Genomic DNA, 25,075 nt, shown 5'->3' on the forward strand with positions numbered 1-25,075 from the left:
GGGCTAAAAATAAGATTGTTCTGTTCAGGAATACTGCCCAATAACTCTTCCAAAACTCAGGCAATCTGATGGAGCAAGATGCTAAATTAATATTCACTAGCATATTAATAAACCCCATGCTTAGAAGGAATCCTGCTAGAAGACCTTATGAACACAGGAGAAATTATTGGGGGATATACTGCATCTGAAACACACTGCTGAGGAGAAGGAACATGACTGGCACCACACTAGAAACCCTGCAAAAGAAATCTAGTCTAGTAAAGATGACTTGTTGCAACACAGTCAGCAAACAATTAGACATTTTCTTAATCTATATGAGGAGGAGAATGGGAGTACAGGGGAAGAGGGAATGGATAAATCTCAAGAAACTATAATCACAGAATCACAGAATGTTAGGGATTGGAAGGGACCTCGAAAGATCATCTAGTCCAATCCCCCTGCCGGGGCAGGATTGCCTAGACCATATCACACAGGAACGCGTCCAGGCGGGTTTTGAATGTCTCCAGAGAAGGAGACTCCACAACCTCTCTGGGCAGCCTGTTCCAGTGTTCGGTTACCCTCACCGTAAAGAAGTTTTTCCTCATATTTATGTGGAACCTCCTGTGTTCCAGCTTGCACCCATTGCCCCTTGTCCTGTCAAGGGATGTCACTGAGAAGAGCCTGGCTCCATCCTCATGACACTTGCCCTTTACATATTTATAAACATTAATGAGGTCACCCCTCAGTCTCCTCTTCTCTAAGCTAAAGAGACGCAGCTCCCTCAGCCTCTCCTCATAAGGGTGATGTTCCACCCCCTTAATCATCTTCGTGGCTCTGCGCTGGACTCTCTCTAGCAGTTCCCTGTCCTTCTTGAACTGAGGGGCCCAGAACTGGACACAATACTCCAGATGCGGCCTCACCAGGGCAGAGTAGAGGGGGAGGAGAACCTCTCTCGACCTGCTAACCACAGCCCTTCTAATACACCCCAGGATGCCATTGGCCTTCTTGGCCACAAGGGCACACTGCTGGCTCATGGTCATCCTGTTGTCCACTAGGACCCCCAGGTCCCTTTCCCCTACGCTGGTCTCCAACAGGTCTGTCCCCAACTTGTACTGGTACATGGGGTTGTTCTTGCCCAGATGCAGGACTCTACACTTGCCCTTGTTATATTTCATTAAATTTCTCCCCGCCCAACTCTCCAGCCTGTCTAGGTCTCTCTGAATGGCTGCGCAGCCTTCCGGTGTGTCAGCCACTCCTCCCAGTTTGGTGTCATCAGCGAACTTGCTGACAGTGCACTCTATTCCCTCATCCAAGTCATTAATGAATATATTGAATAGTACTGGTCCCAGTACCAACCCTTGAGGGACTCCGCTAGACACAGGCCTCCAACTGGACTCTGTCCCATTGACCACCACTCTCTGGCTTCTTTCCTTCAGCCAGTTCACAATCCACCTCACTACCCGATCATCCAGACCACACTTCCTCAGTTTAGCTGCGAGGATGCTGTGGGAGACCGTGTCAAACGCCTTACTGAAATCGAGATAGACCACATCCACATATTTACCATCATCTATCCACTGGGTTACGTCCTCATAAAAGGCTATCAAGTTGGTTAAGCATGACTTTCCCTTGGTGAAGCCATGCTGAGCGCCCCTAATGATCCCCCTATCCTTGATGTGCCTAGAGACAGCACCAAGGACAAGTTGTTCCATCACCTTTCCGGGGATGGAGGTGAGGCTGACCGGTCTATAGTTACCCAGGTCCTCCTTCTTGCCCTTTTTGAAGACTGGAGTGTCATTCGCTTTCCTCCAGTCCTCAGGCACCTCTCCCGTTGCCCACGACTTAGCAAAGATGATGGAGAGTGGCCTAGCAATAACGTCCGCCAGATCCCTCAGCACCCGCGGGTGCATCCCATCAGGGCCCATGGATTTATGGACATCCAGGTTGCTTAATTGGTCCCTGACCCAGCCCTCATCAACCAAGACAGATTCCTCCTCTATCCTGACTTCTTCTGGGGTCTCAGGGGTCCGGGGCTCCTCAGGACAGCCTCCAGCAGTATAGACAGAGGCAAAGAAGGCATTCAGTAACTCCGCCTTCTTTTTATCCTCTGTCTCCAGGGCCCCCACCTCATTCATCAGTGGGCCTACATTGCCTCTAGTGTTGGCTTTACCTGCAATGTATTTGAAGAAGCCCTTTCTGTTGTCCTTGACCTCTCTTGCAAGGTTTAATTCCAAGGAGGCCTTAGCTTTCCTAGTTGCCTCCCTACATCCTCTGACAACAGACTTATATTCCTCCCAAGTGGCCAGCCCCTCCTTACACGATCTGTACACCCTCTTCTTCCACTTGAGTTTGCCCAGCAGTTCCCTGTTTAACCATGCAGGTCTCCTGGTACCCTTCCTTGACTTCCTACCTGCTGGGATGCTCTGATCTTGAGCTTGGAAGAAGCAGTCCTTGAATGCTAACCAACTATCTTGGGCCCCCTTACCTTCTAGTACCCTGTCCCATGGGATTTCCCCTAGCAATTGCTTGAAAAGGCCAAAGTTGGCTCTACTGAAGTCCAGGGTTGTGATTCTGCTAGCTATTCTGTTCCTGCCACATGAGATCCTGAACTCTACCATCTCATGGTCACTACAACCAAGGCTGCCCTCAACCTTCACCGCTTCAACCAGACCCTCCTTGTTAGTGAGGATAAGATCCAGCAGCGCTCCTCTCCTAGTTGGCTCATCCACCATTTGCATCAGAAAGTTATCATCAATGCACTGGAGGAACCTCCTGGACTGAGGATGGCTGGCTGAGTAGGCCTCCCAGCAAATATCAGGGTAGTTGAAATCCCCCATGACAACCAGGCCCTGTAATTGAGAGACTGCTCTCAGCTGCCTGTAGAAGGCCTCATCACCCTCCTCATCCTGATCTGGTGGCCTGTAATAGACACCCACAACAGTATCACCCCTGCCAGCCTGCCCCTTAATTCGTACCCACAAACTCTCAACTCGCTCCTGATCCGCCCCTGGACAGAACTCAATACATTCTAGCTGCTCACTCACATAAAGAGCAACTCCACCACCTCTCCTTAGCGGCCTGTCTTTCCTGAACAAGACATAGCCATCCATGACCACATTCCAGTCATGCGAGGCGTCCCACCAAGTCTCTGCAATTGCCACTAAATCATAGCCCCCCGACCAAACACGGATTTCTAACTCCTCCTGTTTATTCCCCATGCTGCGTGCATTGGTGTACAGGCGCCAGCCTGTTTACTGTTTAACAGAAAGTTTGTTCAGGAGATTATGGGTAAGAATCAGGGGAAAGGCCAACAAGGCAGATATCATGGTGGGAGTCTGCTATAGACCACCCAACCAGGATGAAGAGGCAGATGAAATATTCTATAAGCAGCTGGGAGAAGTCTCACGATCGCTAGCCCTTGTTCTCATGGGGGACTTTAACTTACCAGATGTCTGCTGGAAATCCAATACAGCGTAGAGGAAACAATCTAGGAGGTTCCTGGAGTGTGTGGAAGATAACTTCCTGACACAGCTGGTGAGTGAGCCAACTAGGGAAGGCACCCCACTGGACCTCTTGTTTGTGAACACAGAAGGACTTGTGGGTGATGTAATGGTTGGAGGTCATCTTGGGCACAGCGATCATGAAATGACAGTGTTTTTGATTCTCGTAGAAGTAAGGAGGGTGGTTAGCAGAACTGCCACATTGGACTTCCGGAGGGCAGACTTTGGCCTGTTTAGGAGCCTGGTTGAGAGAGTCCCTTGGGAGGCAGTCCTGAAGGGCAAAGGGGTCCAGGAAGGCTGGACACTGTTCAAGAAAGGAATCGTAAAGGCGCAGGTGCAGGCTGTCCCCATGAGCTGAAAGACGAGCTGGCGGGAGGACTACAAAGATGTTGTAAGGCTATGCAGAGAGAAAATTGGAAGGGCCAAAGCCCAACTAGAATTTAATCTGGCCACTGCCATAAAAGACAATAAAAAAATGTTTCTATAAATACATTAGCAACAAGAAGAGAGCTAAGGAGAATCTCCATCCTTTATTGCATGTGGGGGGAAACATAGTGACAAAGGATGAGGAAAAGGCTGAGATACTTAATGCATTCCTTGCCTCAGTCTTTAGTAGTAAGATCAGTGGTTCTCAGGGTACCCAGCCCCTTGAGCTGGAAGACAGGGACGGGGAGCAGAATGAAGCTCCCATCATCCAAAGGGAAATGGCTAATGACCTGCTACGCCACTTAGACAAGCATAAGTCTATGGGGCAGGATGGGATCCACCCAAGGGTACTGAGGGAGCTGGCGGAAGTGCTCACCAAGCCACTTTCCATCATTTATCAGCAGTCCTGGCTAACTGGGGAGGTCCCAGGGGACTGGAAGCAAGCAAATGTGAAGCCCATCTACAAGAAGGGCTGGAAGGAGGATCCGGGGAACTATAGGCCTGTCAGTCTGACCTGAGTGCTGGGAAAGGTTATGGAGCAGATCATCTTGAGTGCCATCATGCAGCATATACAGAACAAACAGGTGATCAGGCCCAGTCAGCATGTGTTTATGAAAGGCAAGTCCTGCTTGACTAACCTGATCTCCTTCTATGACAAGGTGACCCACTTAGTGGATGAGGGAAAGGCTGTGGATGGTGTTTACCTGGACTTTAATAAAGCCTTTGACACCATTTCCCACAGCATTCTCCTGAAGAAAATGGCTGGAAGTGCATACTCTTCGCTGGGTAAAAAACTGGCTGGATAGCCAGGCTCAAAGAGTTGTGGTGAATGGAGTTTGGCGGCCAGTCACAAGTGGTGTTCCCCTGGGCTCAGTACTGGGGCCAGTTCTCTTTAAAATCGTTATCAATGATCTGGACAAGGGGATTGAGTGCACCCTCAGTAAGTTTACAGATGACACCAAGTCGGGTGGGAGTGTTGATCTGCTTGAGGGTAGGAAGACTCTGCAGAGGGATCTGGACAGGCTGGATCGATGGGCCAAGGCAAACTGTATGAGGTTCAACAAGACTAAGTGCTGGGTCCTGCACTTGGTTCACAACAACCCCATGCAATGCTACAGGCTTGGGGAATAGTGGCTGGAAAGGTGCCTGGTGGAAAAGCACCTGGGGGTGTTGGTCAATAGCTGGCTGAATATGAGCCAGCAGTGTGCCCAGGTGGTCAAGAAGGCCAACAGCATCCTGGCTTGTATCAGAAATAGCGTGGCCAGCAGGACAAGGGAAGTGATCGTCCCCCTGTACTTGGCACTGGTGAGGCCGCACCTTGAATACTGTGTTCAGTTTTGGGCCTCTCACTACATGAAAGACATTGAGGTGCTGGAGCACATCCAAAGAAGAGCAACCAAGCTGGTGAAGGGTCTGGAGCACAAGTCTTATGAGGAGCAGCTGAGGGAACGTATCGCTCTCTACAACTACCTAAAGGAGGTTGTAGCAAGGTGGGTGTCAGTCTCTTTTCCCAAGTAACAAATGATAGGATGAGAGGAAACGGCCTCAAGTTGTGCCAGGGGAGGTTTAGATTGGATATCAGGAAAAATTTCTTCATCGAAGGGGTTATCAGGCATTGGAACAGGCTGCCCAGGGAAGTGGTGGAGTCACCATCCCTGGAGGTTTTTAAAGGATGAGTAGATGTGGTGCTTAGGGACACAGTTTAGTGGTGGACTTGGTAGCGTTAGGTTAACGGTTGGACTCGATGATCTTAATGGTCTTTTCCAACCTAAATGATTCAATGATTGCATAACAACAGCTACAACGGCAAGGCCTACCAGCAACATTTCATGCACAAATGAATTCAATGTGTTCAACCATATGTGAAGATAGACACAGCATGTCTGACTTTTTCCAGATATGATCATAATAGTAAACATTTACATCTTTTCAACCCTAAAGCTGTTAGGTTTAATGCAAAAACGTATTTTTTCTGAAGGTTAAGATAGTTCATAGGTATGATCCTCTAGAAAATGGTCTGTCTTACACACATACACCGACAGTTCAAGTTAAAATAAAACTAGTCTGATTAAGTAGCTTTAGTCGTAACCTTTAGTTAATTCAGCTTGTTATATTTCTGTCCTTTGGGGCCTGTTTCATCTGAAATTGGGTGGAGCTACCCTTACTGGGTTGTTGTTGGGGTTTGGTGGGGGAATTCTGTTAGTGTTCTTTTTTGCAAAAGCTGAACTGGTTGATGAGACTACCCAAAAACAAGCAGTAATTTTGACCATTTGCTAGAAAACAATAAGCTCTGAAAGGGAAGGAGCTTTTTATGCACTTTTGAAAACTACATACAACACTATTGTCTCCCAACTCCAAACCCCAACATACCCCCCATTTTCAAGAAGGGAAAAAAGGAAGACCTGGGGAACTACAGACCAGTCAGTCTCACCTCTGTGCCTGGCAAGATCATGAAGCAGATCCTCCTGGAAACTATACTGAGGCACATAGAAATCAAGGAGGTGATTGGTGACAACCAACATAGCTTTCACTAAGGGCAAATCATGCTTGACAAATTTGGTGGCCTTCTACGATGGGGATACAGTGCTGGTGGATAAGGGAAGAGCGACTGATGTCATCTACCTGGACTCGTGCAAAGCATTTGACACTGTCCCGCATGACATCCTTGTCTCTAAATTGGAGAGACGTGGACTTGACGGATGGACCACTCGGTGGATAAGGAATTGGCTGGATGGTCACACTCAAAGAGTTGCGGTCAACAGCTCGATGTCCAAGTGGACACCAGTGACGAGTGGCGTTCCTCAGGGGTCTGTATTGGGACTGGTCCTGTTTAACATCTTTGTCGGCGACATGGACAGCAGGATTGAGCGCGCCCTCAGTGAGTTTGCTGACAACACAAAGCTGAGTGGTGCGGTCAATGCGCTGGAGGGAAGGGATGCTATCCAGAGGGACCTTGACAGGCTTGAGAGCTGGGCCAGTGCAAATCTCATGAAGTTCAACAAGGCCAAGTGCAAGGTCCTGCATGTGGGTCAGAGCAATCCCAAGCACAAATACAGGCTGGGCAGAGAATGGATGGAGAGCAGCCCTGAGGAAAAGGACTTGGGAGTGATGGTTGATGAGAAGCTCAACATGAGCCAGCAATGTGCGCTTGCAGCCCAGAAGGCCAACCGTATCCTGGGCTGCATCAAAAGCAGCGTGGCCAGCAGGTTGAGGGAGGTGACTATCCCCATCTGCTCTGCTTTCATGAGACCCACCTAGAGTACTGCATCCAGCTCTGGGGCCCCCAACATAAAAAGGACATGGAGCTGTTGGAGTGAGTCCAGAGGAGGGCCTCAAAGATGATCAGAGGGCTGGAGCACCTCTCCTATGAAGAGAGGGTGAGAGAGTTGGGGCTGTTCAGCCTGGAGAAGAGAAGGCTCGGGGGAGACCTTAGAGCAGCCTTCCAGTACCTGAAGGGAGCCTACAGGAAAGCAGGAGAGGGACTTTTTACAAGGGCATGTAGTGATAGGACAAGGGGTAATGGTTTTAAACTGAAAGAGGGTAGATTTAGATTAGATATTAGGAAGAAATTCTTTACTGTGAGTGTGGTGAGACACTGGAACAGGTTGCCCAGAGAAGTTGTGGATGCCCCCTCCCTAGCAACGTTTAAGGCCAGGTTGGATGGGGCTTTGAGGAACCTGGTCTAGAGGAAAGGTGTCCCTGCCCATGGCAGGGGGGTTGGAACTAGATGATCTTCAAGGTCCCTTCCAGCCCAAACCATTCTATGGTTCTATGAACTCCACATAAGCAAAATGTTAAAGTAGTTGTAGCAGGATTTTTTCTTGACGTTAGAGTTGCCAGACTAACCGAGACAAGCATCGTCTTTGGTAACACACAGTACAGTAAATGGAATCAATTTCCAGTGTAGTAACACAAGCTGTGAACAAAGCTAAATGTAAAGATGTATTGGTCACATTTTCAGAATCTCTGTGGATGTTTGCATCTCTGAGCCTCTTTACCACTGGCAAAAAGTTGAAGCATGTTTACCAGCTTCCAGAATTATCTAATCTTGGTCTAAAGTAAATATAGTCAATCTAATGTTAGTGGGAAGTGAGGGAGTAGTTGGAGAAGAAAGCTGCGCTGTGTTCTTTTTATTCTTAACCCATACAAATCCTACTTAACTGCCTCTCTCAATTTAGAATTTCTACATAGTAAAAATCAAAATTAACAGAAGTCTAAAAAACTGAAGTTGTCAAACCTAAAACACTTGTGCAAATTTTTCAAAACTTCTAAAAATTTCCCTAGTTGAATTGCTTAATCCTCAGTTTTTCTAAAGGAAGCACCACTACACAGCAAATTCCATGTCTTTCTTCAGACCGTCCTTTTGTATTTAGTATGTCTATGGCATGAGAGAGTAAGCACACTTCTACCACTACTACTTTATCTTAATCTTCAGCCTGTTTCACGTGGTAAAGACCTGTCATTTTTATTTGCTGTTTTATCTTATTGTAAACTATACAGTGTAAACCGTGAATATATAAAATCAAGATCTGCTATTCTGCATCACAAATTATGCAAAAATATAGCTTTAGAACCTTCCAGTACATTTTTAAAAAGGGAAGAAAAGCAATGAACAATATAAAAATGTTTATTAAATGATAGTGTGCCTGTGTATATTGTTATAAATCATGAATATATGAAAATTTGGTTCTCTCCTGGTTTGGCCTAAACCAGGCCAATTTTCCTTTCAGTGATTTTTACTTTCAGCTAAGTCTCCTCTAAGTAACTGCACTTTCTGAAACTAACTACATGTTTTGCAGACAGTGTCTGCTTCCAGGACTGATAACGCTCCAAGTTTGTAGTTATCACTGAGGCACCGGTAGGGATGTTGTGCAGTAAGGCTCTTGCTGTACTTAGTCTTAGAGAAACCAAGGTCACTGCTGAATTCCTCACTGCTTATGAGTGAAGAGCCGAAGGGGGGTCGCAGCTGCAGGGGGGAGCAGACAGGGCAGGTGACCCAAAATTGACCAACGAGGGTATTCCATCCCATACACGTCATTCTCGGTATAAAGCGGGGGGATCACGAGGGTCTGGCGCCTCTTGCTCTTTCTGCTATGGCCGGTGTCCAAGGAGGACTCCGACTGTTTTCCTGCTGCCCCCGATCCCGATCTGTGCATCCCTGAATCCAGCTCTCGACCGTCGCTAGGCCCAGCCGGGGCCTTCCCGGAGCCTGCCCTGCAGTGCCAGTGGTGACGTTGCCGACATCGGGGGAGCTCGATCTTGGTTTTGTATATATATTTGTATATATTTGATTATTCCAATATTATTATTATACTCTTTTTCATTATTATAGTTTATTAAAACTGTTTTAACTTTCCAACCCGTAAGTCTCTCTCCCTTTTCCCTTTCCCTTCGGGTGGGGGGGGAGGGTTAACAGAGAGCGTCTGCTGCAGGTTTAATCGCCAGCCCAGCTTTAAACCGTGACAGGTTCTCACATCAGACAACTGTTTTTACAAATAGTCGTTCATAATTTACTATCCCAGTGATGTTAGCAGCATAACAAGTATCTTCTTTTTATAGAGACCTGCAACAAAATTACACAGACATGGGATGCCCAAAGAATTCCCTATAGTTTTATGAAACAAAAGAATTTATGTTCTGATCACCAGAGGCAATAGCAACTAACAGAGAAAAGTGTTGTAGTAATAACTTAGGTACATATACTGATCTTTCTCCTTGTGGGTCCCTAATCAAATTTTATTTAGTACACAATCAACTCCACTGAAATGCATCTACTTCTGAAGTGGAACGTGGAAGCAAAATGTTACTTTTAAAGGATAGGTATGAGGAAATTAATTGTTCAGTATAATCTATAGAGAACTTCAAACTCTGGTAGAATACTATCATACAAAAATTACTAGCTGACCAAAGCACTACAGTTAATACAATATTTTTTCATGAGAAGACATAATCAGGATTGATCTCTTTCATTCCCTCTTAACAATCAGGGATATGCTGAAGATGTCCTGGGAGTCACACCCTGGAGCTCTACATCACTTCTTATTACAAAGGAAAGTATTGGAATCTCTGCATTTATGCATTAACTGCCCAGCTAACTCAGCTCACACTATCACAGATATATGCAGACTGTATTATCATACAATAACAATTTAGTTTTATTTGACTTCCTTTTTAAAGTTGATGGCAAATGCAGAAACAAAAGCCTGAAGGATTCTCTGTATGTATGACTAAAAACAATGCATTAAATATTGACTGGCATAGATAAAGTGGGCTAGGAACTTGAGGGAGAATTACATTTAATTATCTGAAGTGTTATAAAACATAGTCAGGGAAGAAAAGCTAAACAAATATCCTCAGTGCTTGTGTAACAACCAGAAAACCCTTGGTTGGAGGTACACAATGACATAATTCTTCCATCTAATGGGGCTAGCAAAGGTGAAGTTTTTCAGCAAGGTTATGGTAAGTTTTCCGGTTACATTCTAAATGCTTCCTATGGTGATGAGTCTCCACAAACTCTAGTCATAGCCCAAATTCTGCAAGTTGTAACACGAACGTGAAATGTTACTTCTAACAACTGCCTCTTCTTGGCAAGACTGTTGCCTCTCTTCCCTTTAGACTTTGAAAAACCATGATATAATCAGACTGTTGACCGGTAACTTGTTTCTACTTGGGTTAAGGTCTGTAGAGTGTGTATATATATAAGAGCTCATCTCAGACAGCTATTATTTCAGACTATTCACACTGTGGTGTTGGTTTACATCTGTCTCACACTGTGAACCATATCTTTAAAGCCATAAAGGGAAGTGGTTTAGTGGTAAATAAGTGGGTAAGTCACCCAGTAATGTATATGGGAAGTGAATAATGTCTATTTATATGATGTGCTCTTGACTTTATTGCAGATACAAGTCTAGAAATTACTTAAAAAACAATATGAACATCCAACCATTGGTGCATCCGATGGTAAGGGGAGAGAATGGAATGTATTTGCTGAGCTACCAAGAGGTTCAAATCAACTCCCACCTTTCAGGAAACTTACTTACTTAGACACTCCTCTCACCTCTTCTGGTCAATACACATCTATCTGATGTATTCTTCCAGTGTACTAGCAGTGGATATAAAACTTCAAAAGTGTTGCTAAGAATGTCAAAGCAGGTCAAAAGATGACAGAAAGTGAAAGTATAGAAACTTACAGGATATATTAGAAGCTAGCAACAGAATTTAGAAACAACAACAGAAACAAAATACAGAGAAAGATTTAGAAAGACAATGTGTACTAATGGTGAGGGGAAAAAAAAAAGCAACACAGGGAACAGATTAAAAATACTACTACTGTAAAAACGCTGGGGGAAAAAACCTGAGAAGACTAAAGGAGAGACTCATGCAAGGGATGAAGGAAGAAGCAGCACGAGATTGACACATATGCTTCAAAACATATACAAGAGATCTGGTGGACAACAAGCTATTGTTTTGGTTTTATATATCAAGTCAGATGAAATTACTGATGTCTCACCAAGTCAGTGAGCACTGGATACTTACTTCCTTTTAAGTGCTTTGTGAATCCCAGTAGTAAGTTTCAAGCATAATGTTTTGCTGCTTTTCGACATAGGGACTTAAAGCTAGCAAATTGTGTTTAGATGTTTTATCCCTAAACATGTGGACTGTATTTTTGAAACAATGTTTCTTTGGTTTCTGCTAATTGCTTTTCCTGGACTTACATATTTAAAGAAACTCTACTTGCAAGCATAAATATATGAGAGGCTCATATAAAGACTCATATATAGTGATTCATAATTCTAATGTTTTATTACTTGTTCTAAAACAATTTTTGCAGAACTCCACAAAATGAACTATAATCTATTATAATTAAAATCTACAAATCTGCAATAAATCATGTTGTTAAATGGTTACATATGTTGAGCTTTAAAAATAACAAATCAACTAGTACATTTACCTTTTGGAAGAAAATGCATGAAAATTTTGTTTCTATAGCTCCTTAAAGAGCTATACTATTTTAATACTACTCAAAAGATCTACTATGGTGATGATTTCATTAGAACTAGGTCAAAACTAAGATATTCAGTACAATTTGATCTGAAGTAGTATCAGATGCTTGTTTCCTACTTCGGAGACTTACTAATTTTATTTTAACGATTGCCTTACAGGAATACAATATATAAATTTATTTCAATTTTGAAATCAGTATTATATCTATCGTGGAATCAAAGTTAAGACCTACAAATATAAGAAATTCAAAGTATAAGAAAAGCTCTGTTTCACCTTCTACTTATGTTTGCTGTTCATGTCAAAATGAAAACAATCAGAAAGTATAATCAGTCTAATTTGTCTCTAAATTTTTCTTTTACCACTTATGTATCTTAAAGATTATCACTTATATGTAATTTCCTATGATTTTTAGCTTTCTTACCACTGAAAAATAAGACACAATATTGTATATTTGGGGACACTAAGAACCCATGCAATACAGGAGATTTTACTGCACTTTGCACCACTGTGCACCAAAATATGCATATACAAATAATAAAAGTGACAGATTGGTAGCATAACCAGCTTTACAGGACAGCAGATTGCATAGGACAACAGGAACCCTGTATGTGGGGCTGATAACACAGAAGCAGAATGTGGTATGGTAATAACAGAGCATCGGAGCAAATCTGAGCAGACCTAATTCATGCAGTAGTAACACTCTAGCTGCCTAAATTGCATCAGCAAGATATTTTTAAGTTTGTCTTGACACAATCATGTATAAAGGATTGTGCTAGATAAGGACCCTCAGACTACTGTGCAGATAAATCTCACCCCAGACTTCTGTTATGTATATTGCCATGTTCCATTGACTTTAACAGGACCTTCATGGTGCCTTTCAGTTTCTTCTGTGCTTTCCTCAACAAGAGGCTTCCTTTCATGCCAACCTGACATGGAGACTAGAATGATATAAACAGATTAATTTTCATAGCTAATCTAAAAGTTCCAATGGAGACCGTGGAAGTTTTTGCCACAGCTTTAATAACCAAGTATGCTAATTATTTTTCTAGTAGGCAACACCAAAAGGTCATCCTCCTCTAAAAAAAAAAAAAAAAAAGGATGATGGTAAACAGATGGAAAATTTTACCAGAGCTATATAGTATATTACTCAGAGCAATGGAATTTCTTGTAGCCAACATTTAGACAGTCCTCAGAGTCCAATGTTAAATTCCACATTGTTATTTTATCAGAATCCTGCTGCAAGAGAGTACATGCATACCATTCAAGACCAAGTTTAGTCACATATGCATTTTTATTGTTGTTGATCTATAACAAAGAGGATTTAACTTAAAATGCTTATTTTTCCCCACCCTTTACAAATTGAAGTCTGTTTTCAGTTATGTGTTTGCCTTCTTGGCAGCCATATTCTTTGAAGATTAGGTCTTGTTTGTACAAAAGAAAGGCAGTTGAACAAAACACAAGAACACTTGCTTGGTACTATTTACCTCGTCACCAGGACCGCAAAAGAGAAAGGGAAAAGGGAAAAAAAAGGGAAAACAGATGTTCTAGGGTATTATAATTTTTATGAATTGCATGGAGGTCTACACTTAATTGCACTTCCCTAGTAATAAACTTAATGTTAGATTTCAAATTATCATAGGCTTATGCTTTGGGAAACAAACACACATAATACTAAACTAGATACACTACCTTCCTTACAGTAGCTTTTACATTCAAGTTATTAATTGTATGTTTGTGCTGAATATGCATGCACAGATACTTGTACACACACAAAAACTGTACATGTACAAAATATAGTATAAAAAGACAAAAAGTAAGAATTACTTTGCTAGAAAGAATAGAAAATAAGATACAGTTGTTTGCAACCAGTATATACTTACTATTTAGTTGAATCTGATAACTGATATTCTCGTCGTCTATCATAACATTCCTGGATTCCAGGGTCATTCCATAAACTTCTTATTGCATCTACATAGGGGTTCTCAAAAGTTGACACCTTCTCTACATCAGCTTCTCGAACTAACTGTGCATGAGCCTAATTTGAAACAAATAAAACAATAACATTTACTTTGTTTTCTGTGTTTACAAACAGTTCATATACAGTGAATGTGATTAACAGGAATAATTTTTCAGACTGGCCATCTCACCAATGTGAGGTTATGTATGAATGATGATAAGGTGTGTTCAAACTAAGAAAAATAGTAATAGGGATAATATGAGAGAAGGTGAATTAATAAATGTGTATATGGGCCCTTATTTCAGAATAAACTTATCCTAATCCAGTATTATTTAGTTGAAATGGATAAAATGTTCACATTAAGATTTATATTTAATTAAGCTAATTTTTAAGAAAGCTTTCAGTTTTCAGGTACAATTTTAGGGCATATAATATACTTGATTTTTAAATGATAACCAGTTAACCAACTGGGCAGAGTTAGACTGATGGGAACAGAAAGAATGGGGAGGAGGGAGAAAATTTGTCTTTTTAAAGAGATTCATTTATATGTACATACACTAAGAGAGAAAAAGAACAGATGAAAAATTAGTCAAGCAAAAAACCCAAGAGATTCTATTCTCAAATCTAGCCTGCATTTCAGGCTAGACACATTTCAGCAAGGACACAAACCTCTTTGCATTTTAAATTAGGTAAATGCATACAGAAAGGACCGGTTTTGTTCTTTTTAAAGTAATTTATCCTGTTTACACACATACAACCCATCATCCCCCTTTTCAGACAGTCCAGGAGAATGCTACTACTCATTACTTAACAAAATTTTATACCTGCAACTGTTGTTTACTCACATGGAAATCAAGAACTCCAAGTTCAATGTGAAAAATGTTTGTCTTTGAGATATGGAGAACATATGCTCTCTATTATAAGAACCCAAGTCTCCAAGTTCTAACAAAGTATATTTTCTTCTGGAACATCATGTCCACCCATCCCAAAACTGGACAAATCATGAAGGATCTCTACTGTCTCACAACAAAATAACAAAAAAATGGTATTCTACTAACCACAAGCTAATACTCTTGTGAAACAGGAAGATATATTTTTTCCCAAAAGATTTTATATTTTTTTCCTCAAGCTCAGTTATGTGTTCAATTGGCTTTGTATTCTTCCAAAAAAAATTATGCCCCGAGTATTTGCTCACTACTTATGACAAACTGATACAACAATATATTCAATTTTTTTTTAATTGTTCTTGAGCTCTGAAATTATGGCCAGTTGATATCAAAATGCTAGAGGTAAAAGACTGACTCAGTATTCACAATTTGCTCTTAAGCTTTCATCAGAAATTCATCTTAACTGAAATATTTCTCTAACAGTTCTCTAAACATTCTATAACAGATGCTCAAGTACTCTACATCAGCAGTACAGATAATCATAAAAGCTACTTACTTTATTCAGTTATCCATTTAGACATATAATTACTATAAAATAGTCCAAGATTTTAATTTGTTTTATTTACTAGTTCTGTATGTCCTGCCCTACAACTAATATGACTTTGCACTATGTGGCAAAACTTCTGAAATAAACTCCAACGTATGCCAATGAGTTGTATCCATCAGAAATCTAATTCAGCCTTTTTAAAATAAACTATTTCCCCAGTGAACACTGTTTCTGGTTCCCTGGGATTTGCTTGGGTAGACTCATGACAACTTGTACCCTACTGACATACAGCTCTTCATAACTGGGATTCTTTTATTAAAAAAAAAAAAAATAATCCTTCACACAGATTTCAAGTCTTTATGCTATGTCTAGGCTATGTCTTGTTGTTCCCCAGAGGTACTATACTTTCCTGTAGATTACAATTTTTCTTTTTTTTTCCTCTGAGTCTTTGTCATTCAGTATCTTTTACTGGCTTCTAATTTCTGGTCAAAGAGACAGATCTAAATACAGAATCTCATCTATTGGCTTAATTCTTTTCTCATTTGCTCTCTGTCCTGGTTTCACAGAGATAAAATTATAGAATCAATTTTCTGTTACACTTTGTTTCAGTTTGTGGCCAGCCATGGTATGGTGATCAAGGCCATTAGCAGTGAAAGCCAGGGCAGCTGACCCAGGCTGGCCCACAGGTGTATTCTGTAACATAAACATCACATTCACTATACATTGTAAAACTTGTTGGGGGATGGCTGGAGCTTTTTGCACTCCTCTTGTCAATGATTGATATCCCTGGAGGGTCTTGCCATCACTATATGGGCTAAGTATAACTGCGTCTTTTGTATTAGCATTAATATTGGTTTTCTTATTTTATTACACGTGTTTAAATTTCAACCCACAAGTCTACCTCCTTTTCCCAATTCCCTTTCTTGGTTGGGGAGGGGACATTGGGTGATAGAACAACTGCTTATTGTTTAGCCCTGGCAGCACGCTAAACTAAGACACTGGTAAAAGCCAAAAGTAATTCTACTGAAACCTGATGAGATGAAGCAGCATAAATTTAATGCAGAAAAAGACTCAAACATGCATGATGTGTGGTGTCACTACTGCTAATTACTGGTTTTAGTTTCCTTCCACTAGTATAATATCAATTCTGGAGCGTTACTTTTGATGTTAGCACTCAAATTGCTTGCGTGAAAAACCTGAGAACTCATCATTCATCCAGTTCTGCAGTATAAACTTTATCCAGTACTTCTTAGTCTTCACTAATACTTTTTGCTGTACCCAAAAATAGACATTACTCAAAACAAAATAGTAAAGCTATTGCCCCTTAGAAAATTGTACCTTCCGAGATTTCTTTCTTCTTGGAACACCAATAATTGCTATCAAAGCAGTGAAACAAATAAAAAAGATAAAACTGAACAATTCTGCAAGTACCACCAGATTCAAACTGGTAATTAAGATGTAATTACTAGTTAAGCTGTAATGTCTTACAAACAAAATCTAGATGGTGTAACTGACTTGTCAGTCTGATACACTTTTGACATCAGCAAAAAACATTGTTTTCCATGTCCTTCTGAAACAATAAGGATACCTGTAACAATTGGCACATGATTTGCCACAGGTCTTATAAAAACATTCATTCAATTATCTTTAGCAAATCACATCAATCTTGGTTTTTGTGTTTTGTTTTGTTTTTTTGTGGTTTTTTTTTTTTTTAAGAGTTTCTTCCATGATTTCTACAAGTATTAAAAAAAATTATCCCAAATAAAGAAAACTGGAATTTCCTGGTGTCTTCATTTAGCCCGCAGGCAGGGCTAAACAATAGCAGTTTTGCTCTCACCCAATGTCCCCGCCCCAAATGGGGAAGGGAATTGGGAAAAGGAGGGAGACATGGAGGTTAAAGTTAACCAGATTTAATGAAATGAAGAAATCAATATAAATTACAACACAAAACAGACAAAAGTATACTTATCCACAGATCGCTGGCAAGTTGCTCCAGGAATCACAATGAGGGAGAAGTAAGAAGAGCATTAAGAGCCCCACCTCTTCCCAGCAAACCCTCTCTTTTATAGTGAGCTTGATGTCAATGATATAGAATACACCTGTGGGCCAGCCAGGGTCAGCTGCCCTGGATTTAACTGCTGAGGGCCTTGATCACCATGGCTGGCCACAAACTGAAACCAAATCCCAATGAAACCAGGACACCTGGGATAACATTAGATTCTGAAACCAGGAAATATGAGTGTTAGAGGATACCAAAATAGCTATCTTCTTCTCTCCTTCTTCATCATTTCTCTCAGAAAATTATTGACAGAGATGTTGTGGTTGCTGGCTGTCTTGGGCACAGCGACCAAGAAATGATAGAGTTTTTGATTCTAGCCCTTGTTCTCATGGGGGACTTTAACTTACCAGATGTGTGCTGGAAATGCAATACAGCGGAGAGGAAACTGTCTAGGAGGTTCCTGGAGTGTGTGGAAGATAACTTCCTGACACAACTGGTTAGTGAGCCCACCAGGGGAGGTGCCCCACTAGACCTGCTGTTTACAAACAGAGAAGGTCTGGTGGGAGATGGGGTGGTTGGAGGCCGTCTTGGGCACAGCGACCACAAAATGATAGAGTTTTTGATTCTTGGGGAAAGAAGGAAGGGGGACAACAAAACCTCTACCTTGGACTTCCAGAGGGCAGACTTTGGCCTATTTAGGACACTGGTTCAGAGTCCCATGGGAAATAGTTCTTGATAACAAAGGGGTCCAGGAAAGCTGGACATACTTTAAGAAAGTAATCTTAAAGGCGCAGGAGCAGGCCATCCCCATGAGCTGAAAGAAGAACCGTGGGGGAAGAATTCCAGACTGGTTGAATAGGGAGCTTTTGCAGGAACTTAGGGAAAGAAAGAAGGTTTATGATCTTTAGAAAAAGGGGCAGGCAACTCAGGAAGAGTACAAGGATGTTGTTAGGTCATGTAGAAGGAAAATTAGAAAGGCGAAAGCTCAACTAGAACTCAATCTGGCCACTGCAGTAAAAGATAATAGAAACTGTTTTTATAAATACATAAACAACAAAAGGAGATCAAGGGAATATCTCCATTCTTTATTGGATGCAGGGGGGGAACATTGTGACCAGGGATGAGGAAAAGGCTGAGGTGCTTAATACCTTCTTTGCCTCAGTCTTTCACAGTAAGACTGGTTATCCTCAGGGCAACTGCCCCCCTGAGCCAGTAGACAGGGACGGGGAGCAGAATAGACCCCCTATAATTCAGGAGAAAGTAGTTAGCGACTTGCTGTGCCACTTGGATGCTCACAAGTCTATGGGACCAGATGGTATCCACCCAAGGGTACTGAGGGAGCTGGTGGGAGAGCTTGCTAAGCTGCTCTCCATTATTTATTAGCAGTCCTGGCTAACCAGGGAGGCTGGCCAATGTAATGCCCATCCACAGGAAGGGCCGGAAGGAGGATCTTGGGAACTACAGGCCTGTCAGCCTGACCTCAGTGCCTGGCAAGGTCATGGAACAGATCATAGAATCATAGAATTGTTAAGGTTGGAAAAGACCTAAAAGATCATCAAGTCCAACCATTGACCCAATGCCACCATGCCCACTAAACCATGTCCTGAAGTGCCACATCTAGATGTTTTTTTGAACACCTCTATAGATGATGGCTCCACCACCTCCCTGGGCAGCCTGTTCCAATGCCTAATGACTCTTTCAGTGAAGAAATTCTTCCAAAGATCCAGCCTGAACCTCCCCTGGCATAACTTGAGGCCATTTCCTCTTGTCCTATTGCTGGTTACCCGGGAGAAGAGACCAACCCCCCACCTCACCACAACCTCCTATCAGGTAGTTGTAGAGGGCGATAAGATCTCCCCTCAGCCTCCTCTTCTGCAAACTAAACAACCCCAGTTCCCTCAGCCACTCCTCATAAGACTTGTGTTCCAGACCCTTCACCAGCTTTGTTGCCCTTCTTTGGACACGCTTCAGCAGCTCAATGTCTTTCCTGTAGCGAGGGGCCCAGAAGTGAACACAGTATTCAAGGTGCAGGCTCACCAGTGCTGAGTACAGGGGAACAATCACTTCCCCAGTCCTGCTGGCCACACTATTCCTGATACAAGCCAGGATGCTGTTGGCCTTCTTGACCACCTGGGCACACTGCTAGCTCATATTCAGGTGGCTGTTGACTAACACTCCCAGGTCCTTTTCCACCAGGCAGCTTTCCAGCCACTCTTCCCCAAGCCTGTAGCATTGCATGGGGTTATTATGACCCAAGTGCAGGACATGTGACACTCCATGCAGTTAAGGAGGGCTAGAAATTTTCTCTTCACTGTTGCTGCTGGCTTAAGGACAAGATTAGTCATAAAAAGAGATCAGGTTGCTCAGGCAGGACCTGCCCTTCATGAACGCATGCTGACTAGGCCTGATCCCCTGCTTGTCCTGTATGTGCTGTGTAATCACAGTCAAGATGAGTGCCTGTCAGCCTGACCTCAGTGACAAGGAAGGTGATGGAGCAGATCATCTGGAGCATGATCACATGGCATGTCCAGGACAACCACAGGATCAGGCCCAGCCAGCATGGGTTCATGAAGGGCAGGTCCTGCCTGACCAACCTGATCTCTTTTTATGACCAGGTGACCCACCTAGTGGATGAGGGAAAGGCTGTGGATGTGGTATACTTGGACTTCAGCAAAGCCTTTGATACCGTCTCCCACGGCATTCTCCTGGATAAGCTAGCAGCCCACAGCTTGGACAGGTGCACTCTTCGCTGGGTTAAGAACTGTCTGGATGGCCGGGCTCAGAGAGTGGTTGTGAATGGTACCGCATCCAGTTGGCATCCGGTCACTAGTGCTGCCCCCCAGGGCTCAGTACTGGGCCCAGTCCTGTTTCATATCTTTATTGATGATGTGAATGAGGGTATCAAGTGCACCCTCAGTAAATTCATGGACGACACTAAGTTGGGTGGGAGTGTTGATCTGCCTGAGGGTAGGAAGGCTCTGCAGAGGGATCTGGACAGGTTAGATAAACAGGCCGAGACCAATGGCATGAATTCAACAATGCCAAGTGCTGGGTCCTACACTTTGGCCACACCAACCCCATACAGCTCTACAGGCTAGGGGAAGAGTGGTTGGAAAGCAGCCCGGTAGAAAAGCACCTGGGGGTATTGGTGGACAGCCAGCTGAACATGAGCCAGCAGTGTGCCCAGGTGGCCAAGGCAGCCAACAGCATCCTGGCTTGTATCAGGAATAGTGTGGCCAGCAGGACTGGGGAAGCAATTGTCCCCCTGTACTCGGCCCTGGTGAGGCTGCACCTTGAGTACTGTGTCCAGTTCTGGGCCCCTCACTTCAAGAAAGACATTGAGGTGCTGGAGCAAGTCCAGAGGAGGGCAACAAAGCTGGTGAAGGGTCTAGAGGGTATGTCCTATGAGGAGCAGCTGAGGGAACTGGGATTGTTTATTATGGAGTAAAGGAGGCTGAGGGGAGACAACTCTCTACAACTACCTGAAGGGAGGTTGTAGCAGGGTGGGGGTTGGCCTCTTCTCCCAGGCAACTAGCAACAGGACTAGAGGACATAGCCTCAAGCTGTGCCAGGGGAGGTTCACGTTAGACACTAGGAAGCATTTCTTCACAGAAAGGGCTATTAAGCATTGGAATGGGCTACCCAGGGAGGTGGTGGAGTCATCATCCCTGGAGGTGTTTGAGAAAAGACTGGATGTGGCACTTAGTGCCATGGTCTAGTTGACACAGTGGTGTTAGGTCAAAGGTTGGACTCTATGATCCCAGAGGTCTCTTCCAACCTAGTTGATTCTGTGTTAAAAACTAATTCTGAGCTTGAGGAACATTATAGTTTTATACTGGTCTTTCTGGCAATTCTCTTTTCCACATAATTGCTATTAAAAATAAGTATTTTTTTTTAAATATCTAAGGTCCATAGTGTCAGTTTTCTACCTATTATATTCTAATGTTTTGAAAGCACTGTTGTTCCTCCGTGACTAAGTGGGCCAGCAAATGGATCTGTTCCCATATTCTCTCCATACATGCACCAACCTTTTGGAATCTTACAACAGTAGTTACAGTCAATGTTGGAGCAATCTTGGAAAAAAGTTTAAATTTTTCTATTCCTTTTGATATTGTCTCTGTAATTTTTTTCAAACTAGCTTTCTAACCTACCAGAAAGATTTATGAAGGAGACATACACAAATGCAGTCTATTTAAAAAAAAAACCCAAAAAACACCCCCCAAAAAAAAAACCACAGACAAAACAGAACAAACCTCTTCTCATCTTAAATCCACAGAAGAAAGCAATATGCTTGAGATGCAGTAGGCAAGGTTGTTTCGTATCAATTGTCTATGTGGTCTAGCTGATTTTAAGATGCCCATTTACAGAATCTCTCTCACACGGGAAAAACATATCTTCGCAAATATTTTCCATTTTCACAGAATCAACCAGGTTGGAAGAGACCTCAGGGATCATCGAGTCCAGCTGTTGCCCTGACACCACCATGTCAACTAGACCATGGCACTAAGTGCCATGTCCAGTCTTTTCTTAAACACATCCAGAGATGGTGACTCCACCACCTCCCTGGGCAGCCCATTCCAATGTCTAATAACCCTTTCTGAAAAGAAATTCTTCCTAATGTCCAACCTGAACCTCCCCTGGCGAAGCTTGAGGCTGTGTCCTCTTGTCCTATCGCTAGTTGCCTGGGAGAAGAGGCCAACTCCCACTCCACTACAACCTCCCTTCAGGTAGTTGTAGACTGCAATAAAGTCACCTCTGAGCCTCCTCTTCTCCAGGCTAAACAACCCCAGCTCCCTCAGCCGTTCCTCATAGGTCAGACCCTTCAGACCCTTCACCAGCTTGGTCGCCCTCCTCTGGACTCGCTCCAACACCTCAACATCTTTCTTGAAGTGCGGGGCCCAGAACTGGACACAGTACTCAAGGTGCGGCCTCACCAGTGCCGAGTACAGAGGGACGATCATTTTGTAACAGGATTTCCCAAACCTATAAGAAAGGTTGTAGTGCTTGGCCTGTCAGTAACTAAATCATCAAGCACAGTGATATTAGGTAGGGCTGGACAGTATAATTCACATAGACTTCATAATTGACAGCAATGGCATGAGATCAGATCCAAGCAGTCTGGGAGCTGAACATAAGTCAGTACAAAAAGCCATCATCATGAACATGATTTTGTCTCTCGTGTTTAGAGGACTAAACCCTGAAGTGATTAATTTCTTGAGAATGTAGCACTTGCTTATAAGAGAAACAACTATTTATGCCAGTCAACAAAAGTCATGAGTCATTTACAGGTTCAGATCCTGATGACTTGTAATCTACAAGTGTGGTACATGCCTTACTGGGCTGTATAGCAAGATATGCAGCTTTGGAGAAAATCTTCACCTGTCCTTTACCCTTTTCTTTTTCCTTGGACCTACTAAATCAAGAGCACATGAAAAAGGAAAGACTTTCCTGCAAACCTGCACATAATTGAAACAGGGGTAACATTCAAGGAGAGTAATATTAGGCTATATTTCACTGTCTTGAACAAGTAACAGATGGGGGATGTGTTCCTTAATGTATCAGAAATCATAAATCTCTGAAGATCACTCCAAGGCAGCAGCCTGAGAGAATTTGTAAGAGGACTGTAGAGAGGTAGTTGCTTCCTTTGAGCAACCCTGAAGCACAGAATAGATTAGGCTAAACAGAAAGAGGTTTCATGGTGTGCTACACTGAAGAACTGTATTTAAATTAATAAAATGCATTGGGAATTGCTGGAAGGAAGCTTGGTATAATGCTGATCATCCTGCAGTTATTAAAAAAGGTCAATAGGGTATCAAAACTGCCTAATGTAAATAAGAATTTGTCAACCTTTCCTATTTTACATTCTAACTTTTGAGTAAGAAAAATAGCATATACTCTTTGAAAAAGAATTCCACAGACACATAACAATCTAAAAATTTGAGTTTGCAATAAAGAATATTTTTGTTGTTACTGTTCATTATGTGCAAAGCGTTTAGAATGAGTCCTAACCTGTGGGGTTCCCACAGGACAATGGTCACGTACTGAATGAGCTATGTCCAGGCATGTCCAGGGGGTGGTAATGGGGTGGTGATGAACTAGCCAATCATAATACAGAACAAGGGCCTTGGCTATGAGACCAACAAAATATGGGGGAAGTTGAGGACCTTGGCTATGAGAAAAATAAGATATGGGGAAGCTGAAAAATAAGAAAGAATGCTGCACCTGCAAGATATAGCATTTTCGCATAAGCCAAATCAGAACTAATATAGAGGTGTGTGAACAAAGCATACTAACCAATCATAATAGAAATGACACATACACGGAGCATGCACAAAAATAGAATAGTATAAATGTACCCTCAATAGAATAGTATAAATGTACCCTCAGATACGTAAATAAACGAGATCTGCTTAACGATCACATTGGTCTGCGTGCAGTTACTCCATGCCCTCTCAAGTTAACGGAAACAAGTGGCGCCCGGAACAGGGGCCTGAACCCGGACCAGGGACCCTTCGGCCGGAGACTGCGGAGAAGAAGCGGACAACGGACCGAAAGGGAAGGGATGAGAGGAAGCCAGCTGTAGAGTGCTGCCCCGGCACTGGATTTTTGCACCGGGAAAAAGAAACGGATGCAGTAAGCCTGAGTTTTGCTAGCAAAGGAAAACCTGGGTAGGGCTTCCCAAGCAGCTGGGGGAGGAGATGGGGTCTACCCTGACTAAGACAGAAGTGACAGTGGTGAAACTCCTCCAACATATACTCTCTGAGAGAGGAATTAAATATGACGAAGCTGCATTAAAGCAGTTACTGTCCTGGGCAAAAGATAAAGGACATTTTACAACCTTTAATGATGTCTTTGAAGTGCCTTTATGGGAGAAGATTGGTGACTCTCTCTGGGATGCGGCGTCAAGTGGTGATAAGGAAGCCAATAAATTGTCTACTACATGGAGGCTGGTTAGCGAAGCGTTAAAAGGAATAAAAGCAGAGAGAGAAGTCGCACATACAGCTTTTATGGCTTTAGGACCGCAGGCGCCTACTACTACCTCGCTGTTTGCGGGACCAAAAGCTCCCACAGCCCCGGTGGCTGTACCGGTGGCAGCTCCTTTATCACCGTGGGTACGGACGGCTCCGAAAAAAGCTGAGGAGCGGGGAGCGAGAAAAATAGATACAGATCCATCAGAACCGGTAGTGCGCCCTAAAACATGAACTCGATTTGGACTAATTGATTCAGACGCTGAACGGGAGACTTGGCCAAAACCCCCTCCGAAACCCCCTCCTCTCATTGATATCTCTACGGATGAGGCTGAGCAGGAGGACAAGAAGGAGGGTAAACATGCTTTGTATCCACCTTTACCGGATTCGCCATTTACAGAGTCAGCAGTACCAGAGTCACAAGGACTTAAAGGACTGTTACCATCACAAAATGGACACGAACTTGACATGACAGAGCTTGGTAGACGACTGGAATTAAAGACGGAATTGCAGCAGCACCGTTCAGCCAATGCCTCGGGACACGTGACTATGTCTCCCCCAAAACCCCCCTCTGTGTTCGGGACAAGTATTAGGGCCACCTCAACCTCCTTTACAACTCCCTACTCCACCTTTCGATCAGGGCTGGGGGGGGGTGGGGGGAGGTCTGCGTCCATCTGGTAATGTGGGAGGTGGGGGAGAGAGTCAGTGTCTGCCCACGTATACGGGGGAAGAGGGGGGAAGGAATAAAATGGAAAGGGATTATTCGCGATGCACTATTAGAAGGAGTTATAATTCCACAAGCATATCT

General features: G+C 43.1%; 1 protein-coding gene across 1 annotated transcript in view; it reads right to left on the reverse strand.

Moving 5' to 3' along the window:
* The window catches only part of LOC137675704 (guanine nucleotide-binding protein G(q) subunit alpha-like), a 203,230-nt gene that overhangs the window by 50,655 nt on the left and 127,500 nt on the right, over positions 1 to 25,075 (reverse strand). The window contains exon 3 of the mRNA XM_068421898.1: positions 13,790 to 13,944. Coding sequence (XP_068277999.1) covers positions 13,790 to 13,944 — 155 coding nt within the window. The remainder of the gene's footprint in view (positions 1 to 13,789; positions 13,945 to 25,075) is intronic.

The sequence above is a fragment of the Nyctibius grandis genome, chromosome W (assembly GCF_013368605.1).
Source record: "Nyctibius grandis isolate bNycGra1 chromosome W, bNycGra1.pri, whole genome shotgun sequence".
In the NCBI taxonomy this organism is placed as follows: Eukaryota; Metazoa; Chordata; class Aves; order Nyctibiiformes; family Nyctibiidae; genus Nyctibius; species Nyctibius grandis.